At 34.8% G+C, this 20,433-nt stretch overlaps 1 protein-coding gene across 10 annotated transcripts in view; it reads right to left on the bottom strand.

The window, feature by feature from the left end:
• UBR5 (ubiquitin protein ligase E3 component n-recognin 5) overlaps positions 1-20,433 on the bottom strand; it is an 80,242-nt gene that overhangs the window by 30,715 nt on the left and 29,094 nt on the right. For 3 of the 10 annotated variants that reach the window (XM_026690157.2, XM_087962072.1, XM_087962073.1), the window contains 24 exons: positions 19,012-19,128; positions 18,204-18,314; positions 17,586-17,740; positions 16,034-16,151; positions 15,467-15,651; positions 14,851-14,960; positions 13,709-13,821; positions 12,553-12,696; positions 11,672-11,783; positions 10,701-10,855; positions 9,740-9,937; positions 8,901-9,111; positions 7,667-7,793; positions 6,829-6,980; positions 6,352-6,447; positions 5,893-6,016; positions 5,551-5,648; positions 4,672-4,820; positions 3,391-3,482; positions 2,304-2,450; positions 2,097-2,215; positions 965-1,091; positions 730-853; positions 457-617 (listed from right to left, as the gene is read on the bottom strand). In XM_026690157.2, the coding sequence (XP_026545942.1) occupies positions 457-617; positions 730-853; positions 965-1,091; positions 2,097-2,215; positions 2,304-2,450; positions 3,391-3,482; positions 4,672-4,820; positions 5,551-5,648; positions 5,893-6,016; positions 6,352-6,447; positions 6,829-6,980; positions 7,667-7,793; positions 8,901-9,111; positions 9,740-9,937; positions 10,701-10,855; positions 11,672-11,783; positions 12,553-12,696; positions 13,709-13,821; positions 14,851-14,960; positions 15,467-15,651; positions 16,034-16,151; positions 17,586-17,740; positions 18,204-18,314; positions 19,012-19,128 (3,245 nt within the window). Of the gene's footprint in view, positions 1-456; positions 618-729; positions 860-964; positions 1,092-2,096; positions 2,216-2,295; positions 2,451-3,390; positions 3,483-4,671; positions 4,821-5,550; positions 5,649-5,892; positions 6,017-6,351; positions 6,448-6,828; positions 6,981-7,666; positions 7,794-8,900; positions 9,112-9,739; positions 9,938-10,700; positions 10,856-11,671; positions 11,784-12,552; positions 12,697-13,708; positions 13,822-14,850; positions 14,961-15,466; positions 15,652-16,033; positions 16,152-17,585; positions 17,741-18,203; positions 18,315-19,011; positions 19,129-20,433 lie in introns of all 10 variants that reach the window. The other 7 variants (XM_026690141.2, XM_026690165.2, XM_026690172.2 and 4 more) reach the window with 4 other exon arrangements.

Raw genomic sequence — 20,433 nt, forward strand, 5'->3', positions numbered from 1 at the left:
AAGTATAAAAGGACCAACAAAGTATATTTTAAACAATAAACAAATAAATAAATAAATAAAGTAGAAGACATGATGCTGAATTATTTCTGCCAATAAACACGTCAATAGTCTTTAAAATAGTAATGATCAGAGGCATAATATGCTACATTTCCATCTAATTTATAAAATCAAAATAGCTGTCAAGCAGACAGCTTAAAGCTAATGGAAATGACTATTATATTCTCTTAATTGCTCCCATTTTGACAAAAGCTAGTGAGTCACAAGTTTTCCATGTGAAAGGGACATCTATTTACAACAAAACATAGATGGCCGTTCTCTGTTCTTCTTTTATACTGAACTGGAGCTTGAGGTTCATATAAAAAAGCCTACATGAATGTATACATAATTTTAAAATACAGTGGCAGTTCTTACCCCAATGTTAATTTAAGTAAAAAAAAAATTAAAAAAAGAACTTACTTTTTCTTTTTTGAGGAAGCCATTTCCACACTAAGAATTACAAAAACTCTAGCTACCGAACGCAGAAACCGCATTGTAACAGAAATTGCTTCTTCTCTGCGACCTGGAGTGTACTTGTTTTGCAATTCTTTGACAAGTGTCCCCAGCAAAGTATCTAAAAGCTAAAGAAAACAACTGTCACACCACAGCTTACATTTGCAAATTATTATATGATCTTTTAATTGAAAAATTGGTACCATGCATACCAAAAGAAAAAAGAAACATACGCCTTACCAAAATATCTGCTGTACATTTCACAATGAGACAGTGTGTAAAACAATCCAGCCGAATAGTACCACTCTGCTGATTAAGATAAACTTGTTCTTCAGGCAAAAGGTGACCAATTCTACTGCTTGCACTAAGACTTGGAAAAAAGCAAAAGGAGAGAAAAAGAGAATAAAATGTGGTTGCACGTTTACAACACAAAGCAAAATTTTCAAAGTAACTGAAACATGGTATCTATACACACGGGTCTTTGTTCTCCTGTGAGCCAAACATGATCATAGATTTCAAGGCATTCCAATCTTGTAAAACACGTTCCAAAGCAAGCTGTGCAAATCGTGGGGGTTCTAAATCATGATCAGGCATATCTGAATCTAAGATACAAATAGAAGAAGATTTCAGTAGGGTTTCCAGAAAGGAATATTCTTTGCCATAATTAGGTGAAGTTAGGTCAACAGGTTTGGGGGTCATAGAGGAATGGAAACTTACTGAGATGGCCACATTGTTAAATATTGCTACTTTTATTATAGTTTTTTAAGCTGTTTTTATTGTAAACCATCCAGAGTTACATTTGTGAAATAGTCAGCTATATGCTATAAATGGAAGAAATAAAAGTGCTTCCAGTTTGGTAAGCTTGCAAGTGTGAATTGAACTGCTCGGGAAATCAGGAAAGTTATATGGTTGGATCTGCTGCTACATCCTCTCACTTCCCTTCCGTTTTTATCTACTGTTTTGTTGAAAGAGAGTCTAGAAAAGCCACTATAAATTAATTTGAGAAACAATAAAAAATATTCCACTATTTTCTGTAAGAGGATGGCAAAAACATTAAATTGGTGGTAATAGCATTGTTTTGATGCCTTCCTGTCCCAAAGCAGGAAGAGCTTTCCCAATATGTTTGGGACTTAGAGACATCTATGGATAGGATACTTATTTTCTGGCTCATGTAGAATTTCTTTTGCATTTTGAGGCTTGGTGAATTAAAGAACAAAATGAATGCCCTAAATATTGCAGATGCTTATGTCTTCCATTTCACATCTTAAAAATGCCTCTGACCTCTCCAAATCAGAGGGCAATTTTGTCAATTTGGAGTGGACCCTCAAAAAAAACAGGTTCAGTTTACAGAAGTTGTATACTCCTAGACTAGAAAGAGGATGGGAGAAGGAAATATTAAGATCAGAATGGGAAGACAACTGTGGAAATACAACATAAAAATAGCTAAAGTTCATCCTAAGTAAGGCAGGAAAATAATGGAAAGAGAAGCCTAAGATAGCTAATATAATAGTATTTATATTAGATATTATTCCTCCTCTTACGTGTGCTGGGAGATCTTGACAGGGAAGACTATAGCAGAAAATTTTGTAAATCATTGAATGACCTACCTTCAGGGTTTGCAGTTTTACGATTACGATCTTCTCTAATTCTTGGCGGCCGGTATTGGCAATGCTCTACTGTTTGTCGCGCAACTGTCTGTACTAAGAACAGTAGAAGATGTTCCCCCCTAGAACACAAAGAGAGGTGTAAAAAAAAAAAGACTGCTCTAAATTTCCCAGATTACTTTTTCCCATTTGGAATAAACAGCCACTTGCCTACTATTTGGCATGGTGACAAGATTTGTAGTAGTAAGCAGCCGGAAAAGCAGATCAAGACGGGCAGATTTCTGTCCTGCAATTAATGTTTTGCACTTGCACTTCTCCCAACAATCACAGTATGCTGTAGGTGATGTGCGTTTAAGCCTGAAAGAGAGGAAATTTTAATTATGTTATGATCGATTTTCATATCAATATGAAATGTAGATCTAAAAATGTGAGCTTTATGGTCATGTATAAAAGAATGTACTAATTTAAGAGTAACAGTTAGGAAAAAGAGTAAATTGTCCCTTGCCTATGTACTTGTGAATACATAGCAAATGTTGCCGAGACGGAAAACTCAAACCCTTGTGTCTAAACAGAAAAGAGAGAGAGAGAGAAAGCAGGATCAGTTGACATCTGGATAGAAGACACTCAAGTCATACCATGCTGCATTTGATTGGAAAGTAGGAAAACATTTCAGAAAGTGGCCATGGCAAGCTACCACGCTGTTGCCAAGAAAAGAAAACAGCAAAGGCCATGTAGTCATTTAGAATTAATCTTGACTTGAGTGAATCTTCATCTTCTCACCTCAATAGAAATGGGCTCCACATCTTCAATTTCAACTTTTGTGTCTTAAACTCTTTTCAACTTTTCCATATATTAACAATATAAATACATAAGAACCATTTTGATCAGCAGATCACTAAACCTTATTGTGAGAGACCAGGGTGTCCAGAAAATGGCCAGTACTTGTGCTACTATTGCCCTGCCTCTTTCAGCCCTCTCCCCAGCCAGCACAACATCACTGGATATAAAAGCTGGACCAACAGCTGGGTGTGGAGGGTCTGTGTTTGTGTATGGATGTAAAGCAGCTTGTCGTAGCCTAAAACACCTAGAAAGAAGTAATTTTCTCTAGCAAAACTTAACAGAAGCAGTAGTTGGAATAGCAGGAGTAGGAGTAGAAATGGCAGCGGGGAATAGTGGAATAGTGATGAGTAGTGGTGAGTGAATAACTGTGTGGTGATGGCTCTTTTGTGTTTATAGCCCACTAAAATGGGTGTAGTTATAGAATCTGTGATATTCATTGAAGTAAACATAAACATACTTGCAATCGTGGCCTTTATGGCACACTCGTGCACATTCTGTGCAACAGCACAGAGATTCCAGTAAACCACATGTTCGGCATTCAAATATATCCTGAAATGGGAGGAAAACCACATTTTAGAAAAAGTAAAATTAGCACCCTTCTCCCCTCTCTCTACATATAGATATCGGAAGTAAGCTGGATGTTTGGCGTAAATTATGACTTGCTTTTCTCATTTGCAGCAGTGACTACTTTAAGGATATTAAAAATTCCAGACACATTTTCTGAAACTGTGCTAATTTTCAGCACTGTTTACTTTCTTTTTTTGCAATAATTTTATTCCATTTAAAAAGGCATTACAATTAAAAAGGCAAAAGTTAACACGAACTAAAAACGTAAAAGGAAAAAGAAAAATTGTAGAAAAGAATAAAGCCCCAGAAAAAATAGAAAAAAAGGAACAAATAAGAATATAGTAAAGAAAAAAACATATAAAGAAGCAACTTTCCCCTTCATCACAGCAAGTATAAAACAATTTTAATAACATCCCTTAAATTTCACCTAAAATACAACAAAATAATTCTTCTTCCCATGTCTCATTTCTTATTTATAAACAAAACTGTAAACAAAACTATTATTCTGTTAGCAAAATTCCATTAAGGATTGCCAGAGATAGCAAGCTATCTATTTTAACCTTGATGAAGTAACCAACTTCAGGTTACTTCCCTTTACTTTTTAACAATCTGGATTTTTAATCTGTTTAAATATATCCTAGAACTAGATTTTTTTTTCTTTTATGTCTTTTCTTTTCACAATTTCACAAAAAATCCATATAGGAATTTTATCCAAGTCTCTCTACTGGTGTATTATTTGTATGTCCCTTTTCATTATTAAACATCAACTGAGCACTGTTTCCTTTCTCAATGTTACCCAAGATCAGATTTTTAATTTAGCACACAAATATTAAGGCAGGGTAACATCTAAGTTAACATCTTCTTGCTTATCAATGGCTAATATCTTCTTGCTTATCAATGGCTTAATACTGAATTACTCATAGTTTTAACGGAAACAAATTAAACATAAATTAATGAATTTATTGCAAGAATAATTACATCTGGACTGAGATTTCAAAAGGAACCAAGTTCAACTGTTTTAGTCTGCATGGAAAATGGAAAAGAAAGAAAGCAATAGTAAAACAAATGTGGATTTTTAAAAAATAAATTATAAACTTGGGGAAATAAAAATGTTTAACCTGGCAACAAAAAACAAATGAGAGAAATGCTAACCAAGACTCCCTAAATTTACCTGGTTTATATGTTCTGCACCAGTCCATGTGAAACTACAAGTATCGTTGCAACACAAAACATACAAAGGAGAATCATCTGGATTTGTGCCAGTTGGACAAACCATTCCCATAAACACATCTTCTTCTTTTTCACTTGACATTGCCTCTGCTTTAAAAAGAAGGAGCAGAAAGAGGGGAGGTTCCAAATTAAACATCAGAACTAAAGGTTTAAAAACCTTAACACTCAGAAGTTCTGCAATAGTGAAAAGGAAACACTGGTTTACTTCAGTTACATATTATGCAATATTTATACTAAATTCTTCCTAGAAATAGGTTGTCATCTGACTATTTAGCTTTATTGAGAGGAACTGCTATACACTCTCCTTTAATAACTACCTGAAACTGTTTTAAGTCAACAAGAAAAAATGGCAGTAAGTAATGAAAACAGTTTTTTTCTTTATTCAATCATGTCCGATTCTCAGAGGTTATCTAGACGATTCCCTGAAGTTTTCTTGGCAAATTTTTCAGAAATGGTTTGCCATTGCCTCCTTCTTAGGGCTGAGAGAAAGGGATTGACCCAAGGTCACCTAAATGACTTCATCCCCAAGGCAGGGCTAGAACTCACAGTCTCCCAGTTTCTAGCTTGATGCCTTAACCACTCCACAACCTGGGACTCAATTAAAATATGATCCACTACATAAATGGTAAAGAAATAAATTTTCTAAGAAAATTCCTTCAACTGAATTAATCCAACTACACAGAAGGGAATAATCCATGTAATATAGACAAGTAACAAGAAAACTGAAATCTTCTATTCATTCTATATTATAAAATGTGTCAAACTTCCCCCCAAAAAAAATCCTAAATCATTAGCATTTTTTTTAAAAAAATGTCCATACCTTTCGCAACTTTCTGTGCAGTTTCTAAAATAGTAATTGCAGCAGGATATGCTCTGCCACTGACTGCAGACATAAATGGTGTCATTCCCCTTGCATCCCTACAAGTAAAAATATAGCCATGTCATTTTCCAATTAAAATATCTTCAGGAAAGATTTTTTAAAAAAATAATCACTGTAAAGACATTAAAAAACAGCACACATTTTATTTGAGTTCTGATTTTCAAAAATACATAGGGGAATATGAGGACAGATAATTTAACCTAGCTGCTTGATTGAAAAAGCAGGACTAAAACCAAATACTGACTCTCTCAAGAGTAGAAAGCCAATGCAGAGGACCCTTACTTGGCTGATAGCAGTTCCCGGAGATATGGCTGTAAAACAACACTGTCACACAACAATTTCAGTATGAAATGTGCATTGGCCTTCCTGTCTTTTGATTCCACTACAGAAGGTTCTGTAGAAGGACCTACAAATGAGAAAACATGGATGAAAACCACAATTTAAAAGATGCTTTCTTGCTGTGACAATTATGACTGACGTTGCAACTATACTTGAAATGTGATATGACAAAATTATCAGTATTAGTGGAAATAGAAGGACTGGAGATTTTATATTCTGAAACAACATTTTAACTGACAACGTATTTTAATGCATGCAAATTATTATGGAATATACTTGTAAGACTTACAGAAATACTTGCAAACAGCAGCTAGTACACTAGTAGAGTTATTTAGGTAAATACACCTACACAATCTGTTTGCAAAGACATATATTTAAGCATATCAAATAATGTTCTCTCACCTGGTATGGTAGAAGTGCTTGGTCCTTGGCCAGTGCCAGTTGTTGCTGTGGTAAGAGATCCCACAGCAGGAGCCAGGATAAAATCAATGTCACCATCTTTAGCAAACAGAATAGCAGGATGTACATCAACAAATAAAATACATTCCAACATGAACAACACCCCCATATTCATTAAAAAAAAATCACTGCTTAAATTTTCTTCTAGTCAAAGGTTATTCAATAAGTCTAAAAGTAACTAGCAAACAGCAAGCAACAAGCCCAAAATGAGCAACAATTGCTATAAACATCCATGTGGTAATTTCACTTCATTAAATACTGCATACAGTCAAATAGGTTATATTATATACCTATTATACTTTTTAATACTAGGTATATATGTCTTTCATTTACATGACACTTGCTATAGGGTTCCTCTGGCATACCATTAACATTTGTTTGGAATCTGCAATTATGCAGAGGAATATCTCAGGATCTTACCAGGATCCATTGCTGGAGGATCAGGAACCCAGCTTGGAGGGGCTATGGGAGGAGAAACAGGATCCTGATGGTCACTTGATGAAGCTCCAGCTTCATGTCTGCCCAAACCCGCTGCTCTCAAAGATCGTCTCATCATTTCTCTCAGTCGCAAACTAACAATAAAAAGGAAGTCATAAATAATGGTGCATTTTTAGAAAAAATATATATAATTTTATCAAAATTGCCTGCTAAGCTGGTAAATTGTTCTCAGTTCATACTTCTGTCATCAAGTAAAACTATCCATCCCTCTTGGCTTTCATTAGGATCTCCTTCCAACTGCTTTTGAAATTTCTAAGTATCAGCTCTCCCCAGTGAATCCTACTTTTATATTACATGTCCAAAATATATGTTATTTTCATTATAGCTTCCACTGAGCAATCAAACCTGATTTCGCTTAATCTGAAATGTGGCAGTTTTCTTGTCATCCACATTACATTACTCAATAATAATATTAATTATTAAAAACAACAATTTTCTCCAACATCACAATTCAAAGGTCCCAAATGTGTTTTGTTTTGTTTTCCAAAAGGCAACTGGACTTTCTTGATGTCTTTTTTGAAAACATTTCACTTCTCAAGAAGCTTATTCAGTGGAGAAAGTAAGCATGTTTGGAAGAGTTAGTAGTAAAAGAAACCTGGGCCATCAAAGAACATGGTGGCTGGACAGCATCAAAGCTGACAACAGCCAGAACATAGGAAAATTCAAAGAAGTAGTGGAAGATGTGGAGCGACCTGGCCCATAGAACTGTTAAAAGTAAGACTCAACTGAAAGGATAACATTATCATCACCACTAACCTACCTTCTACTGCTGGAGGAACCTGCACGATTTCCTGGTCCGTTACTTGACACCACTGAAATAGCGTTTGCAATAGCTTCAACCGCAGATAATCTTTCAGCAAACGTATTCCTTTCTGAGCGCTCTGCTTCTGAAGCATAAATAAGAACCTTGACAAAACTGTTGCTATTATGGCTAAAACATTGCTCTTTCAGATGTTTTGTCATTATTATATAAATGTCCTAATTTGAAATCAATACAATAGCATATTAATATCAAATATTTACTCAAATGCAAAATAATGAGAGGAATAAAAGTTTACTTAATAAAGTTTCAAAGGATCAGAAGGTTAGGGTAATTTAAATCATAGAAAGTATCTGCATGTTAAATAATTTATAGTCAACTAATGGCCATCAAGGCAACTTAAGCTCTTTTGTGGCACATTCAGTAAATGTGAGTTTCAATCTCTTAGCAATGTAATGATGCATTCGGAGGTCACAATGTTCACAGACTCAAATATAGCTTACAGGGCATTTAAAGCAGCGCTGGGTAACATTTGCAGCAAGTAGCTGATATCATCATCATCATCATCATTATTTTGAGTCTGCTTTTGCATGAAAGTTTAAGAAATGAAAGTGCAAATAATCTCCCAGTAGCCTAAGGCAGCCATTTTGTTATTTCAACAAAACAACCCCCACCCACCCAAAAAAAAAAACCCCACCCCATAGATGATATATCATTGGAAATCAGAAGTTTCGCCACTAAATTTTGGTGATGCAGTTAAGAGGTCACAAGCAACTCTTAAGTTGCCTATCATTGATTTAGCGAATGGGGACCAAAATTAGCTTTCTTTCTCCTTTACTCTACAGCTGTCAAGTGCCAGCAAAATCAGGAGGTCTAGACAGTTCAAATGGGTATAAAGATTTATCCTCTGTAATTTCCAGGAAATTACATGCTTGTATTAAGGAGGTGACTCTGTTGATCCAGTGAAAAAATGCAGCTTAAATAGATACCAACAATTGTGGCATGCAGGTCCATGCTGCTCTGAAACCAATTTTTGGCTTTAAAACTAAAGTGCTTCATGTCACTGTGTCCACTTTTACCTCCCCGGGTAGTTGTGCTTTTGAATCTCAAAGACTCTCAAAGTGACTAATTTGTCTATACATGTACAAAGCTATTTCAAGATTGATTTCTGAATAACAGTGGGCCCTTCTTTCAACAATGTGCAGAAGAATTTGCATCAGATTGTTAAGTTTACCTTCTTCCTCTTTAGTTTCTTTATTACTGGTTGGAAAGCACACAGACACACAAGCATGCAGAATATTTCTATTTCCGTCACATCGATGGCCAAGGAATGTCTGTAGCATTTGTGGATTCTGATCCAAGACAACAGCTTGCTCGAGGTTCATAAGATACTGTCTGCAGGACTCATAGTCACATCGCAGAATATGTTGCATTAAAGTTTGCTTCTGTACCCAAAAAAAACCAGGCACCATTACTCAGTATATTTCTTTAAACTATTTTGCTGTTCTGAATTCCATGAAAAGGGATTAGCCAGAAATACAGTTAATAAAAGTTTAATGTTGCATTTCATAAATTAATTAATTTTACCAGTAATGATTTCAGTCAAAAGTGCATGATCTATAAAGTAATATGAAAGCTAGTAAATTTTGGCCCTTTGAAATCTACCTGCTCGAAATGGTAAGTAATATAATGTACATTTAAAATCTCTGATTGTAGCCAAATGCTTGCTGACGAGAAAGGAGATAAAATGTTTGTTTTAATTTTCAGTATATAAAATACCAAAGCAGAACAAACTGCAATTACCAGACTGTATTTTTGAAGATTCTAGCTTTAACTTTATATGGTAATGATTACTTAAATTGTACAACTCTTCAGAAATCAACTATATAACTTTGAAAAAGAGCTTTAGTTTAATCAAAGTATTTGTACTATAGCAGAAATCTATATTTAAGAATATCTACAAAACACTGAATGCAAACCAAGTGAGTAAATTACTAAAAGATACATCTCTAACTTTGCTTGATATATTTAATTATTTATTTAGCATATGGCACGTTCAATATATTTAATTACCTCAACAGCCATTATGATGATAGCAGCTTTCTTTTTAATAGTTGAATTAGCAGGAATATTTGTTAAAGAATGTACTCCCATTCCCAGACTGCTAATAGGAGGGAGATCAAGCCAATCAGGATCTCTTATTCCACCCATACAATCTTTTGCCATTGGATATATAGTGCCATTTCCATCTCTAAGAATGATTGGTGATTCCTATGTAAGAAGCAAAATGTCATGACATACAAAATTCTAGTAATTTTTCCTTGTTTCAGTTAATACTTTACAAAAAAGTTTACATTCCTCATCTACCAGCTATTCTTCTTGGTTGAATATTTTTGCTTTCTTGCCTATTTTAACAACAGGACAAATGTGGCCTCCAGCAGTGCATCGTCTCCTGAAGTAAACCCAGCTCAACTCATCTTAGACACAACCCCTTTGACTTCAACGCAATCACAAACTTAAGGGCAATTGTTATAAATATGCAAAATGTTTCAAATGAAAAATATTTCGAGCTGCAATACTCTGTGTTTCAAATATGTCATTCCAACTTAAATAAGTGAATAATCCCATTTGTATAAAAGATTATATATGCACACATTTTACTATTTCATCCAGTAATATAGATATCACAATATCACAAATTTTAGGAATGATGGCAATGATTGTTCCTATTTAGTGTGGGGATTGTATATTCACCATTGAAATAGTTCCAAATGTCACAGAAGAGGAGGGGACTTCCCAACATTCCCCCGCCTCAACCACTAAACTGTGCCATAGGCTTAGACAAACCCTCTCGATAGTATTAAATATTTGTAACTTTCTTTCCTTTCCCATTCCTTGCATTCCAAATATAGAGAACAATTATGCACCCTGTATATGGATAGAGAATATTGACAGCTTTCCTATAAAGACATAGTTCAAAATATTTCAAGTTTGCACTAAAGCCCCTTTCTAAATATTCAGAATAAAAACAAACCTGTCCAGCAGTGAAAATAGCAACACTTCTCTCATTCTGCCCAAGGAAAGCAAGGCTGCTAGTGGGAAAATTATTTTCCTGTTCTGCTTTTCCAGTTGCTAGATCAAAAATGCAATATCTAACCCAATTTCCAGTCTTAAGGACAGCATGGACTCCTAAAAAGTGAAAAAAATGCTACTTTAACATATCTATATATTACTTAAAATCTTGTTCCTGTAACCTTTAACTGGGCAAAACAGTTCATAATAGGCAACAATTTTTGAACCAAGGTACCTCAAATGGCCTAATTTACAGAATGAATCCAAAATCCAGGACCTACAACTCCTATGGAATTAAAACTTGGTAAAATTTATGAAATATTTTATGACCTAAAATTTAAAACAATTTATAGCATAATATAAAATGTCATAAAGAATTTCCTCTGTTGATGTTTGATTGTGCTATCCAGTGATGGCAACCTTTTTGGCACTGGGTGCCCAAAGCACACGCATGCAAATCCCCAAAATGCAATACGCACACATTCCCTGTGCATGTGCCCTGTCCTCTCATGGATGCGCATGCATCCCCCATGCATGCACGGGTGCCCCCATGCTTAATGTGCGTCCCCATGCCCCTCCCCCACGTAATGTGCAGCAGAGATCCAAAGACCAGCTGGCTGGTGAGAGGTGCATGCACAGTGGAGCTGAGCTGGGGCGACAGCTCGCATGCCCACAGAGAGGGCTCTGCGTGCCACCTCGAGCATGCGTGCCATAGGTTCGCCATCACAGTGCTGTACAGTTCAGCATGGGCTATTTGTAAAATAGATACATCTCTGAATATGTCATAACTTTTGCAGTGAAGAAATTCTGTCTTTTTTATGGCATTGAGGGTAAGGAAATATCTCTGAAAGGATGACCCAAAGGGTCACAGATTGTCTATTATTAAACTATAGATAAGCCAAGAAAGTGAGGAAGAAAAAAGTTCACACCTACCTTTCGAATCTACATTAACTGCCAGAATTTCTGTTTTTTCTGGAATACATAGTTTTTTAGGAGTTCTCTGAAAACAATCTGGAACTTTTGGCGTCCCACCAGTTTTTACCACCTATAACAAATAGACTCTAATTCAGTTAACTTGTATCTAATCATTTCTCTTATTCAGAATGTAATGAGATTCTTCTGGAGTCTCAGCCAAGCTATTTTTTCTTGCATAGTGACAAATAGGGTATCATGGTGCTAGAAATTAATTCCTTCTCTCCATTCATTGTCCCTGACATTTACTCAACACAATGGGGATTGTTTGAAGTTGTTCTGGCTAAAAATATTAATTTATCATTCATCATTAGATATATTCTTTTTATTGTAATCTAACAAAATATCCATTATTATATCCTATATATCGCAGGTGTCAAACTCACGACGTCACGTTGCCATCACGTTTTGTGATGTTTTCCCCCTTTGCAGAACTGGGGTGGCATGGCCTGTGCATGACTCATCCGGCCAGCTGGCTGCCAGTTTGACACCCCTGCTATATATATTAACTAAAAGCAAGTTATATTTTTTTCTGCTTATTCTGAATTTACTGCAGTTTTATAAATGGTCCCAGGTTTTTGTTTAAAAGATAGAATTTGAGTAATTCTAAAATCTCATTTATATCATAGTTAGCTGATTTTAAAAAATAATAATAATAATCAAGGTTCATGAAATATAAGGTTTCACATTATCAATTCTTCAGTCCCTTCTATTATCTGCTCATTGCTGCATCTTCTATAGCCGACATCTTTTTAAAGATAATTAGAAAATGATAACTTGTAGTCCTTAGCACCAAATTGCTAATCATTTACACTGTCATGTTTTCCCATTACTACACATACTTGTAGTTCATCTATTCGGAGCAATCTGCAATCTTGAAGAAGAGAAGAAGGATCAGGATCTAAACCAGTGCTGCTTGCACAATTTGCAGTAGTAGACGTCCCCGGAAATTTTACAGCAACATAAGCACCATCCACTTTTAATACCTAGAACAAAAGTATGTAAATAGAATAAAATGAAAGATATTAATGAAGCTGAAAACTTAAGTTTTAAAATATACTAAAGATATTAAAAGGTTTAAGAAATATAGTTAAATAAAACTTGAGTCAATACCTTTAATGTCAGAGATGTTGCCTACCTTATTTGTGAAGCAGAAGGTCCCAGACACAGTTCTTCTACCAGATGCATACCACAATATTGTAATACATAATTTTGTTTTGCTAAGGAACATGCACTCGAAATAACACAGCACAGTGGTATCATAATCTGTTTTTGCTGAAGAAGTCCATGTTCAGTTTAAACAAATCTTCCAGCCTCACTAAAAGCTTCTACGCTCCCAGGATTGCTCTGGGCCACCATTTTAGTGTTTTATCAGAACATAATGTAAAAAAATCTAGTATCTTACTTCACACAAAGAATCTTTCTTAATTTGTAACATAGCATGTTATCTAATATTTCACTTACAGAATACTAAAGAGCTTTGAAAATTGACAAATAATTGCCTAGATTAATAGTTTAAATATATTTTATTTTTATGCTGCCTTTAAAGTAGTACGAAACCAAAAAGCATTCCCCACTCCCAACACATTAAAACTGCAATTACCTAACTAAAACTGTCATGTTGAAATATTATATGCTCAAAATGCATCAGCTATTTTGAAGAGATATATTCTAATTAAGTGGCTTACAATAGCTACATCACGTATAAACCTTATTGCATATAAGAATATCTATGCAACACTAACCAACAGCTCTAGTTTAGCAGAGTAACTAGAGGAAAAATATTTATCTATAATAGATAATATCCTGCAGCAGAGAAGCAGCTTGCAATGCATTTTGTTTTGATTAAGCCCATGCAAAATAGGCAGCATCTAGTTCAAAAATATTTGTACACATCTCTATTTCAGAGTGTTTACTGTAACAAATTTTGATGTAATTTAAAAAAGCAGAAAACCAATTCGCAAAAGTAAACAAAAATGGAATTTGTTTTATACGAACCTTCCCAACAGGAACATTTTTAACATCTTCCACAAATACAACTTCTCTAAGGGACCACTGTTCCTCATTCACTTTCTCTTCTTCTTTAGGAGCTGGCGTAGATCTTCGCCGTTCTTAAATAAGCACAAAGAAATGGGGGGTGGGGGTTTAAAATAAGTTTGATCTTAGAAAATCTGCATATGGCTGCAATGTAACATATATTTATATTATTTATATATAATTATATTATAACCGGCAATATTCATAAAAATATGAAGTAATAAATAAAAGTAAACTTTCTCAAAGCACTTTCATCTATTAAATATTTTATTGATCTCTAAATCTATTCTTAAAAGGTTGGCTGTAATTTGGACCTAACAATAAAGCAGAACTGATGAGAATTCTAGCTTGTTGTTTACAAGCGGCATAAACCTGGATCTTAACATTTACAGGAGTTCCATTTCAGGTTAACAACCACAGATAAAGAAACCACAGATGAAAAAAGTATTTTATACATGTGTGAAAGCCCACACAACATTCTGCAATGTGTGAAATACTTCCCCCTCCACAATGTCTTCTAAGTCAAACAGTTTGGCAACAACCTTCATTGCAGATAAAAAGGTCTTCTCTATATTTAACCCACCAGAGATCTGTAAAGCCATTAATACTGGAAGGACAACTAGGCCATTTGTATACTTGTTACTCAACTGCCACTGTTCAAAATTTCCCACCAGTGGCAACATTACAGTAACTAGAAACAGCTGAAGAACAAGTTTCCCGCAGAGTTAAATCAATCTGACAATAGCCTAATAATGTGTTCTACGTGTCTGATATGGAATTCACACTGCTGGGATGAATTAGTAACTCCCACTGGCTGGAGATTGCAAGGGGAGCAATTGGGCCATGTGCTACCTATAAGCAACAGGCAGAATTCAGAGCAATTGTGTCTTGATACTATATTCAAATATAGTCAATATAATGAAGAAAATATGAAAACATCAGTGATTAAAAGGAATAAAAACTATAAATTTATCAAAAGTTTGGCATTTTCCAAATAACTGTTTTAAGATTTTAATTATTTAGATGTTAATTATGGATAAATTACTACAACTGGAAAATTGGTGACAATGCAATTATGAACTATTTCCTTCCATGTAACTTACTATATGGCATTGATGCACTGCTTGCTATTGAAGACGCATCACTGCAGGTAGAGGCTGGAGAAGGCGGTGGGCCCATTTCAGTTTTCACTGGTTCCTGCTTACTTTCAGGCCTAAGATTTCAAGGAAAGAAATAATTCATGTACTTTGAGTCAGTCAGGCTTAGAATTCATATTTTTACTCTGGAATTGCCATTTCATTGTTTCTTGTCCCGTTTACATTATTTCTAATTTTTCTCATAAATTCATTATAAAGATTGGTGAAAACTTTGGACATACTTATTCATTTTTCTAGTATCTTTAGATAGTAAGCATTGTTAATATCACATTTTAAAAACTCTTTAAAATGTACAAATTAAAAAAATGTCCTTAGTGAAAACTGGAATTGAAATAAAAACTCAAAAGCCCTGAAAATTATGCATTATTCAAGGCTGTTTACCTAACTGCTTTTATCCATTATTTGCTATAGCCCTCAGAGAAATATTTAAGAGTATATATTATAATCAAACAGAATTCCATGTAGGTCAAAAATGTTAGCAGACTGAGATCCATAATTCAATGTTTCTCGAAGATTTTCACCCATGACCAAGAAGTTCCTCACAATATTTTAGAGCACGTACTTTGTCTCTGTAGTTTTATTAGCTTTCTCCATGTTCTTTAAACTTTCTGGTGATCGAAGCTGAAATCTACAGCTATCATTCATATTCCAAACAGACTCCATTAAAACACCAACTTTAGGAATTCCAGCACTAATTGAAAAGGCCACTGCACCAGCATGATAGAGAGGATTATTCCTCAAACACACCTAAAATAAAGAGATAATGAACTAGTTATAGTAAATTAAACAGCAAAAAATCAGAAGGAAAAACTGTATTTTATAGATAAAAAGGTGATACTGAAATACACATGAATGTTTAAATGTAAAATAATCAGGACACAGTTTCCTAACAGTAAGACCATCAGCATGCTTAAAACTATAGCTCAGTCAGTGATTAAGGAGAAAACAAAGGCAGAGAAACAAATATAATATTTACCAGGCACAGCACATACTATGGATATCAGAAATTTTGTCAGTTCAGAAAACAAGGTGCTTCCACTTAAGAATTCCATTTAGAGATACAGTGATATTCTGCAACTCATTTGTAGTTCAATTTGTTCATTTTTTTAAAAAATAAGCTTGTACATACCTGAGTACCAACAGTGATATTTGGCATTGAAGATATACCAGCACTAGACTTGGGCTTTTTATTTTTGGCTCTAGCCTTTTCCAGCATCTTCTTCCTTTGGCTAAAAGGAACTACACCCCTAGGAAGAAAAATATTAGTGTTAATATGAAATCGGTGTAATAAAGTAGAGTAAGAAATTAAAACAAGATACAATAAAAGACAATATATCTAGCCAATAAAAGTTTTAAGACTTGGGAAGGTAAGATTATATCAGGCAGTTCCTAAAATTGTGGTTCTAATAGTTAACTGTTCACACTGAGTTAAGAATATGTACTTTATATATGAAATATGAAATATGAAATTTATGGAAAATATGTCAGTGGAGGCCAAGATTAGAAAATTAAGATATTTCATATATAAAAAGTAGACAGAATGTTTTCCCAGCAAGTTTCATCCACCACTCTGAAGTGTGCACACATGATTGTGTTGCTTAAATAGATCCCTATTTTTTACAGTCTTCTTCTATCTGATTATACTCCAAGTTAGTATATATCTCTTCTTGCCTACCACTGAAAGCTTCCATTAAGGTCTTTAGTTTTCCCAAAATCCTCTCTGGCTTTCATGGTTTTCTTTCCTTAACTATTTCTATGTCTTGGTTTAATAGCCAGCCTGCCCTTTGTTTCTTTCTGTCTTTCTCTTTTGCAATTATTTTTATTTATTTCTACCTTTCTCAGGCTCTCTCTCTCTCTCTCTCTTTTTGAAACTGTTTGTGACCTCATATTCAGGAATGTTTTTGGGGTTTTATCACATTGGAACCTGATCCTTTCTAGTCTTTTTTAGATTGATGTGAAATGTCTGTGATTAGTAGCAGATGGTCTGATCCTCAGTGAGCACCTGACAGCATTTTGTAGTTCTGCAGACAACTGTTCCATCTGTGGCTACGTAAGATACAATTATGTTTGATTATGATGCTGTTTATTTGGACATTTTGAATACAGCCATCTTCTCAGCTACTGAAATAAGTTAGCAACACACAGCCCAAATTTACTTCCAGAAATCTATTAGTCATTGTTGAGCACACTTGGGGATCCTAGTCTTGGTTTTTCAACATTTTTCAATACATGAGTCCAACTTTTGCATTAAATCCCAATAATTTAAAAGCATGTTTGGTGTTTGATCTATTATTACCTGTTGTAATCTTTAATGAAATTAATCAAGCACCTCTCTCTTTCTCTCTCACATGCAATAAATCTACTGTCTTTTAGATAAGTTGAGACTATAATTCCTAATATTCCATCTTCCTGATCAATAAAAATTAGAAATTTAGTGTAGGGAAAAAAATGGTTCCTAAACTGAAGGCAGCACTGATCTTTTCTTATTCTTTGTTACAATAGTGTTTTATTTCATTAATAGATACAAACAATTTTGGCATCTTTTTTATCATGTTTTCACCTACTGCTTTTCCAACAAAAAACCTCTTCAAACGTAAGTACGTAAGCTGATCAGCAGAGATTTTTTGTTCTTTGCAAACATACAAGTATATTTCAAACTTTGAATAGAAATATACACTTACCACCAATATAAATTATTCTCCAACTGAGCACAGGTATAAAGGGCACAACAATGCAGTGAAACTATCCGTTCTCCTTGAAGTTCTGAGTAGGTCTGTGCAGTATGTTCTAACTTAGAAGCTACAGAACTCAAAGTTTCATCTACCCAAGTAGCCACCTGAAAGGGGAAAAAATAGTTTCATTTCAAAATCTTATATTAACCAATAATTACTGGCAACGCTTTATACACAACATAAACTATCTGTTACCATCAAGTTTGAGATGAAATTTTAACAACAACAACAAAAAAAGAATTTTTCTGAATAATTTTACGAAGCAAGAGTTTTGGGGGGCATATTCAAGGCAGAAAAAGCCCAGCACGGTTTTTATTAACTTTCTATAGCTGCTTTTCCTTCATCTTTTTTTTGTTTGTTAAGGAAGTTTCTCTTTTACTTAACTATTTCTGTACCAATTATACAACTTCGGGTAGCTGACAACAATTAAAACCCTTAAATTTATTTTGCAATAAACTGATAAAATTAATAATTAAAATTTAATAACAATTTCATAAAAATTACTATTAGAATGATAAAAACTAATAAAAACAAGCAAATGAAAATGTTTTCTCAAATGTTTCATACCTTATTGTTTTCAGTAGCAACAGTTGCTCTAATGCTATTTGCAGAAAGAAGAATTATCTTCTCATTTGTCAATCCCAATGAACCTGCACGTGGATGATGTATTGATGGATTCTTTGGAAATAAAACCATCAGACAGTATGTTATGAACTCATCAATAAACTCCTAGCATTACTTTCCTGCCAAGGGTCAACTAAAAAGCAGATTTTGTCCCATCTCAATTTTATCTTCAAGAACCGCAGCACACTTTTTGCCATGAAAGTGATTTTCTTCTATTCAAGTAAGACAGAATTACAAATCAGAAAAGGTCAAGCAGCTCTTGCTAAAAATTCATTGTTATCACTGCTCCTCTTCTCATTATGCTGGATGCCAAATCACTCCACTTATTGCATAGTACTAGTACTAGATTTTGGTCACACTCTGATGTAATCATAGCACATTAGTTTTTATTAAACATATATTTGATACCATTAAATAGAATTGTTCACTAAGAAAATAAACAAATGGATCACTAAACAAATCACTCAAGGCACAAATGGCCAGACTGACATTATTATACTAGGGACACCTTATACAAGGATCTAACTTTTTGGAGACTATAAAGATGGAAAAGGTAAGAGGAAGGAAAGAAAAGAAGAGATCAAACGCAAGATGGATGGAATGAATTATAGCGGCAATGGGTACACCACTGGAGCATCTGAAATACCAAGCTGAGACAGATTATCATGGAGAAAATCTATGTGATCACCAAGAGTTACTATTAACTTGATGGCAGATAATGAATCAACCAAACAAATATAACTGTATGTACCTGTGTATTTCTGTATGGTTCAGATTCACTCCATTTCCACTGATAGAGCTCCCCTTTACTGCTCACTGCCACCAATTCAGAATACAGAGCACCAATAGAAATAAATTTCATTCCATCCTACAAAATCAGATAAGTTTAAATGTTCAACATTGTACACCTTGATGTTATCGCACAGGAATACCAAGATAAGAAATGTGTATCTGGTTAAATAAAAATTTGTCAATTTATGAAGACTGAAGTTGACCGATAAAAATCATACTTTGTAAAATCGGGAAAGACTTTTCTACACAGCTTTTTAGTCAATTGATTGCTCATAAACCTCATCCATATCAGAGTGGACTGAGGAAGTATCATTAATTAAGTATCATTAATTAAGTATCATTAATTACTACTTAATACAATTTTACCAAATTGCTTCCTTCCTGATAAGGTCAGTTTACATTGGGTAAATAAAAATGGAGAACGGTAAAATGAAGACAAAGGATTTTTGTCTTTCCTCTCAGTCTCAGGGAAAAACAATCCCATGCTGCCAAAGAAAAAAAAGACATGTAGAAAAACTGTTAAGAAAAATAATTAGTTAAGTTTCCAGAAGACATAGTATACCAGATGCCAAATTAAGGGTCCAGCCAAAACCAGTAGCATGCTACATTTAATCTGTTTAAGGCAATAGAGGTAGTCCTCAACTTACAACCACAATTGAAATATGAAACCTCAATATTGAACAAAACAGTTGTAAAGCGAGATGACTGGTTACAGTCATTAAAGAATCTCCCAGAGCATTAAATGGATGGAGCAAAAGAGCTGCCTGCAGAATTCAGCGCCCCAGCGTGCCGAAAGTAAATGCTCTGGCAGGCTACAGGGATGGAGCTGTGATTTTCAGGGTCTAAGCTCTGTTTCTTGACCCTACTGGAACAATTCATCTCTTCTCCATGCACAGAAGAAAACTGCTCTGATGGGCTGCAGAAATGGAGCTCAGATCTTTCAAATCTGACCTCCATTTCTGCAGCCCTTTGGAGGATTGCCGCCTACCTTAGCAGGCAGCTCTTTTTCTCTAGAAGGACTGACTGCCTGTGGATCTCAACTCCACATGGAAGCTGAGATCCACAGGCAGCGAAGTGCACACTCACCGAACTGGTTGTTACACAGGTTGAATTGCACCACTGCCTTTCACCGTCAAAAAGTGGGGAGGAAATCTCAGCTCCATGATAGTTTGCAACCTTCCCTGCTGGTTTCCCCACTGATTTTCTGGGTCAGAGAAGATTACTAATGGTGTTTACATACATGGTCATGGGTGCTTCGCAACTAGTTGTAAGTGTAAACAGGTTGTAAAACAGCAGACTCTGGTCACCTGACTGGGGAGGGGGGTGATTTACGATTGTTGGAAGTGCTTTATAGGCTATAAAGAAACCTATCTGTGGCAGT

Source organism: Notechis scutatus, chromosome 3, assembly GCF_049901735.1.
Source record: "Notechis scutatus isolate UNSWTSFEM ecotype Mainland chromosome 3, rNotScu1.2, whole genome shotgun sequence".
In the NCBI taxonomy this organism is placed as follows: Eukaryota; Metazoa; Chordata; class Lepidosauria; order Squamata; family Elapidae; genus Notechis; species Notechis scutatus.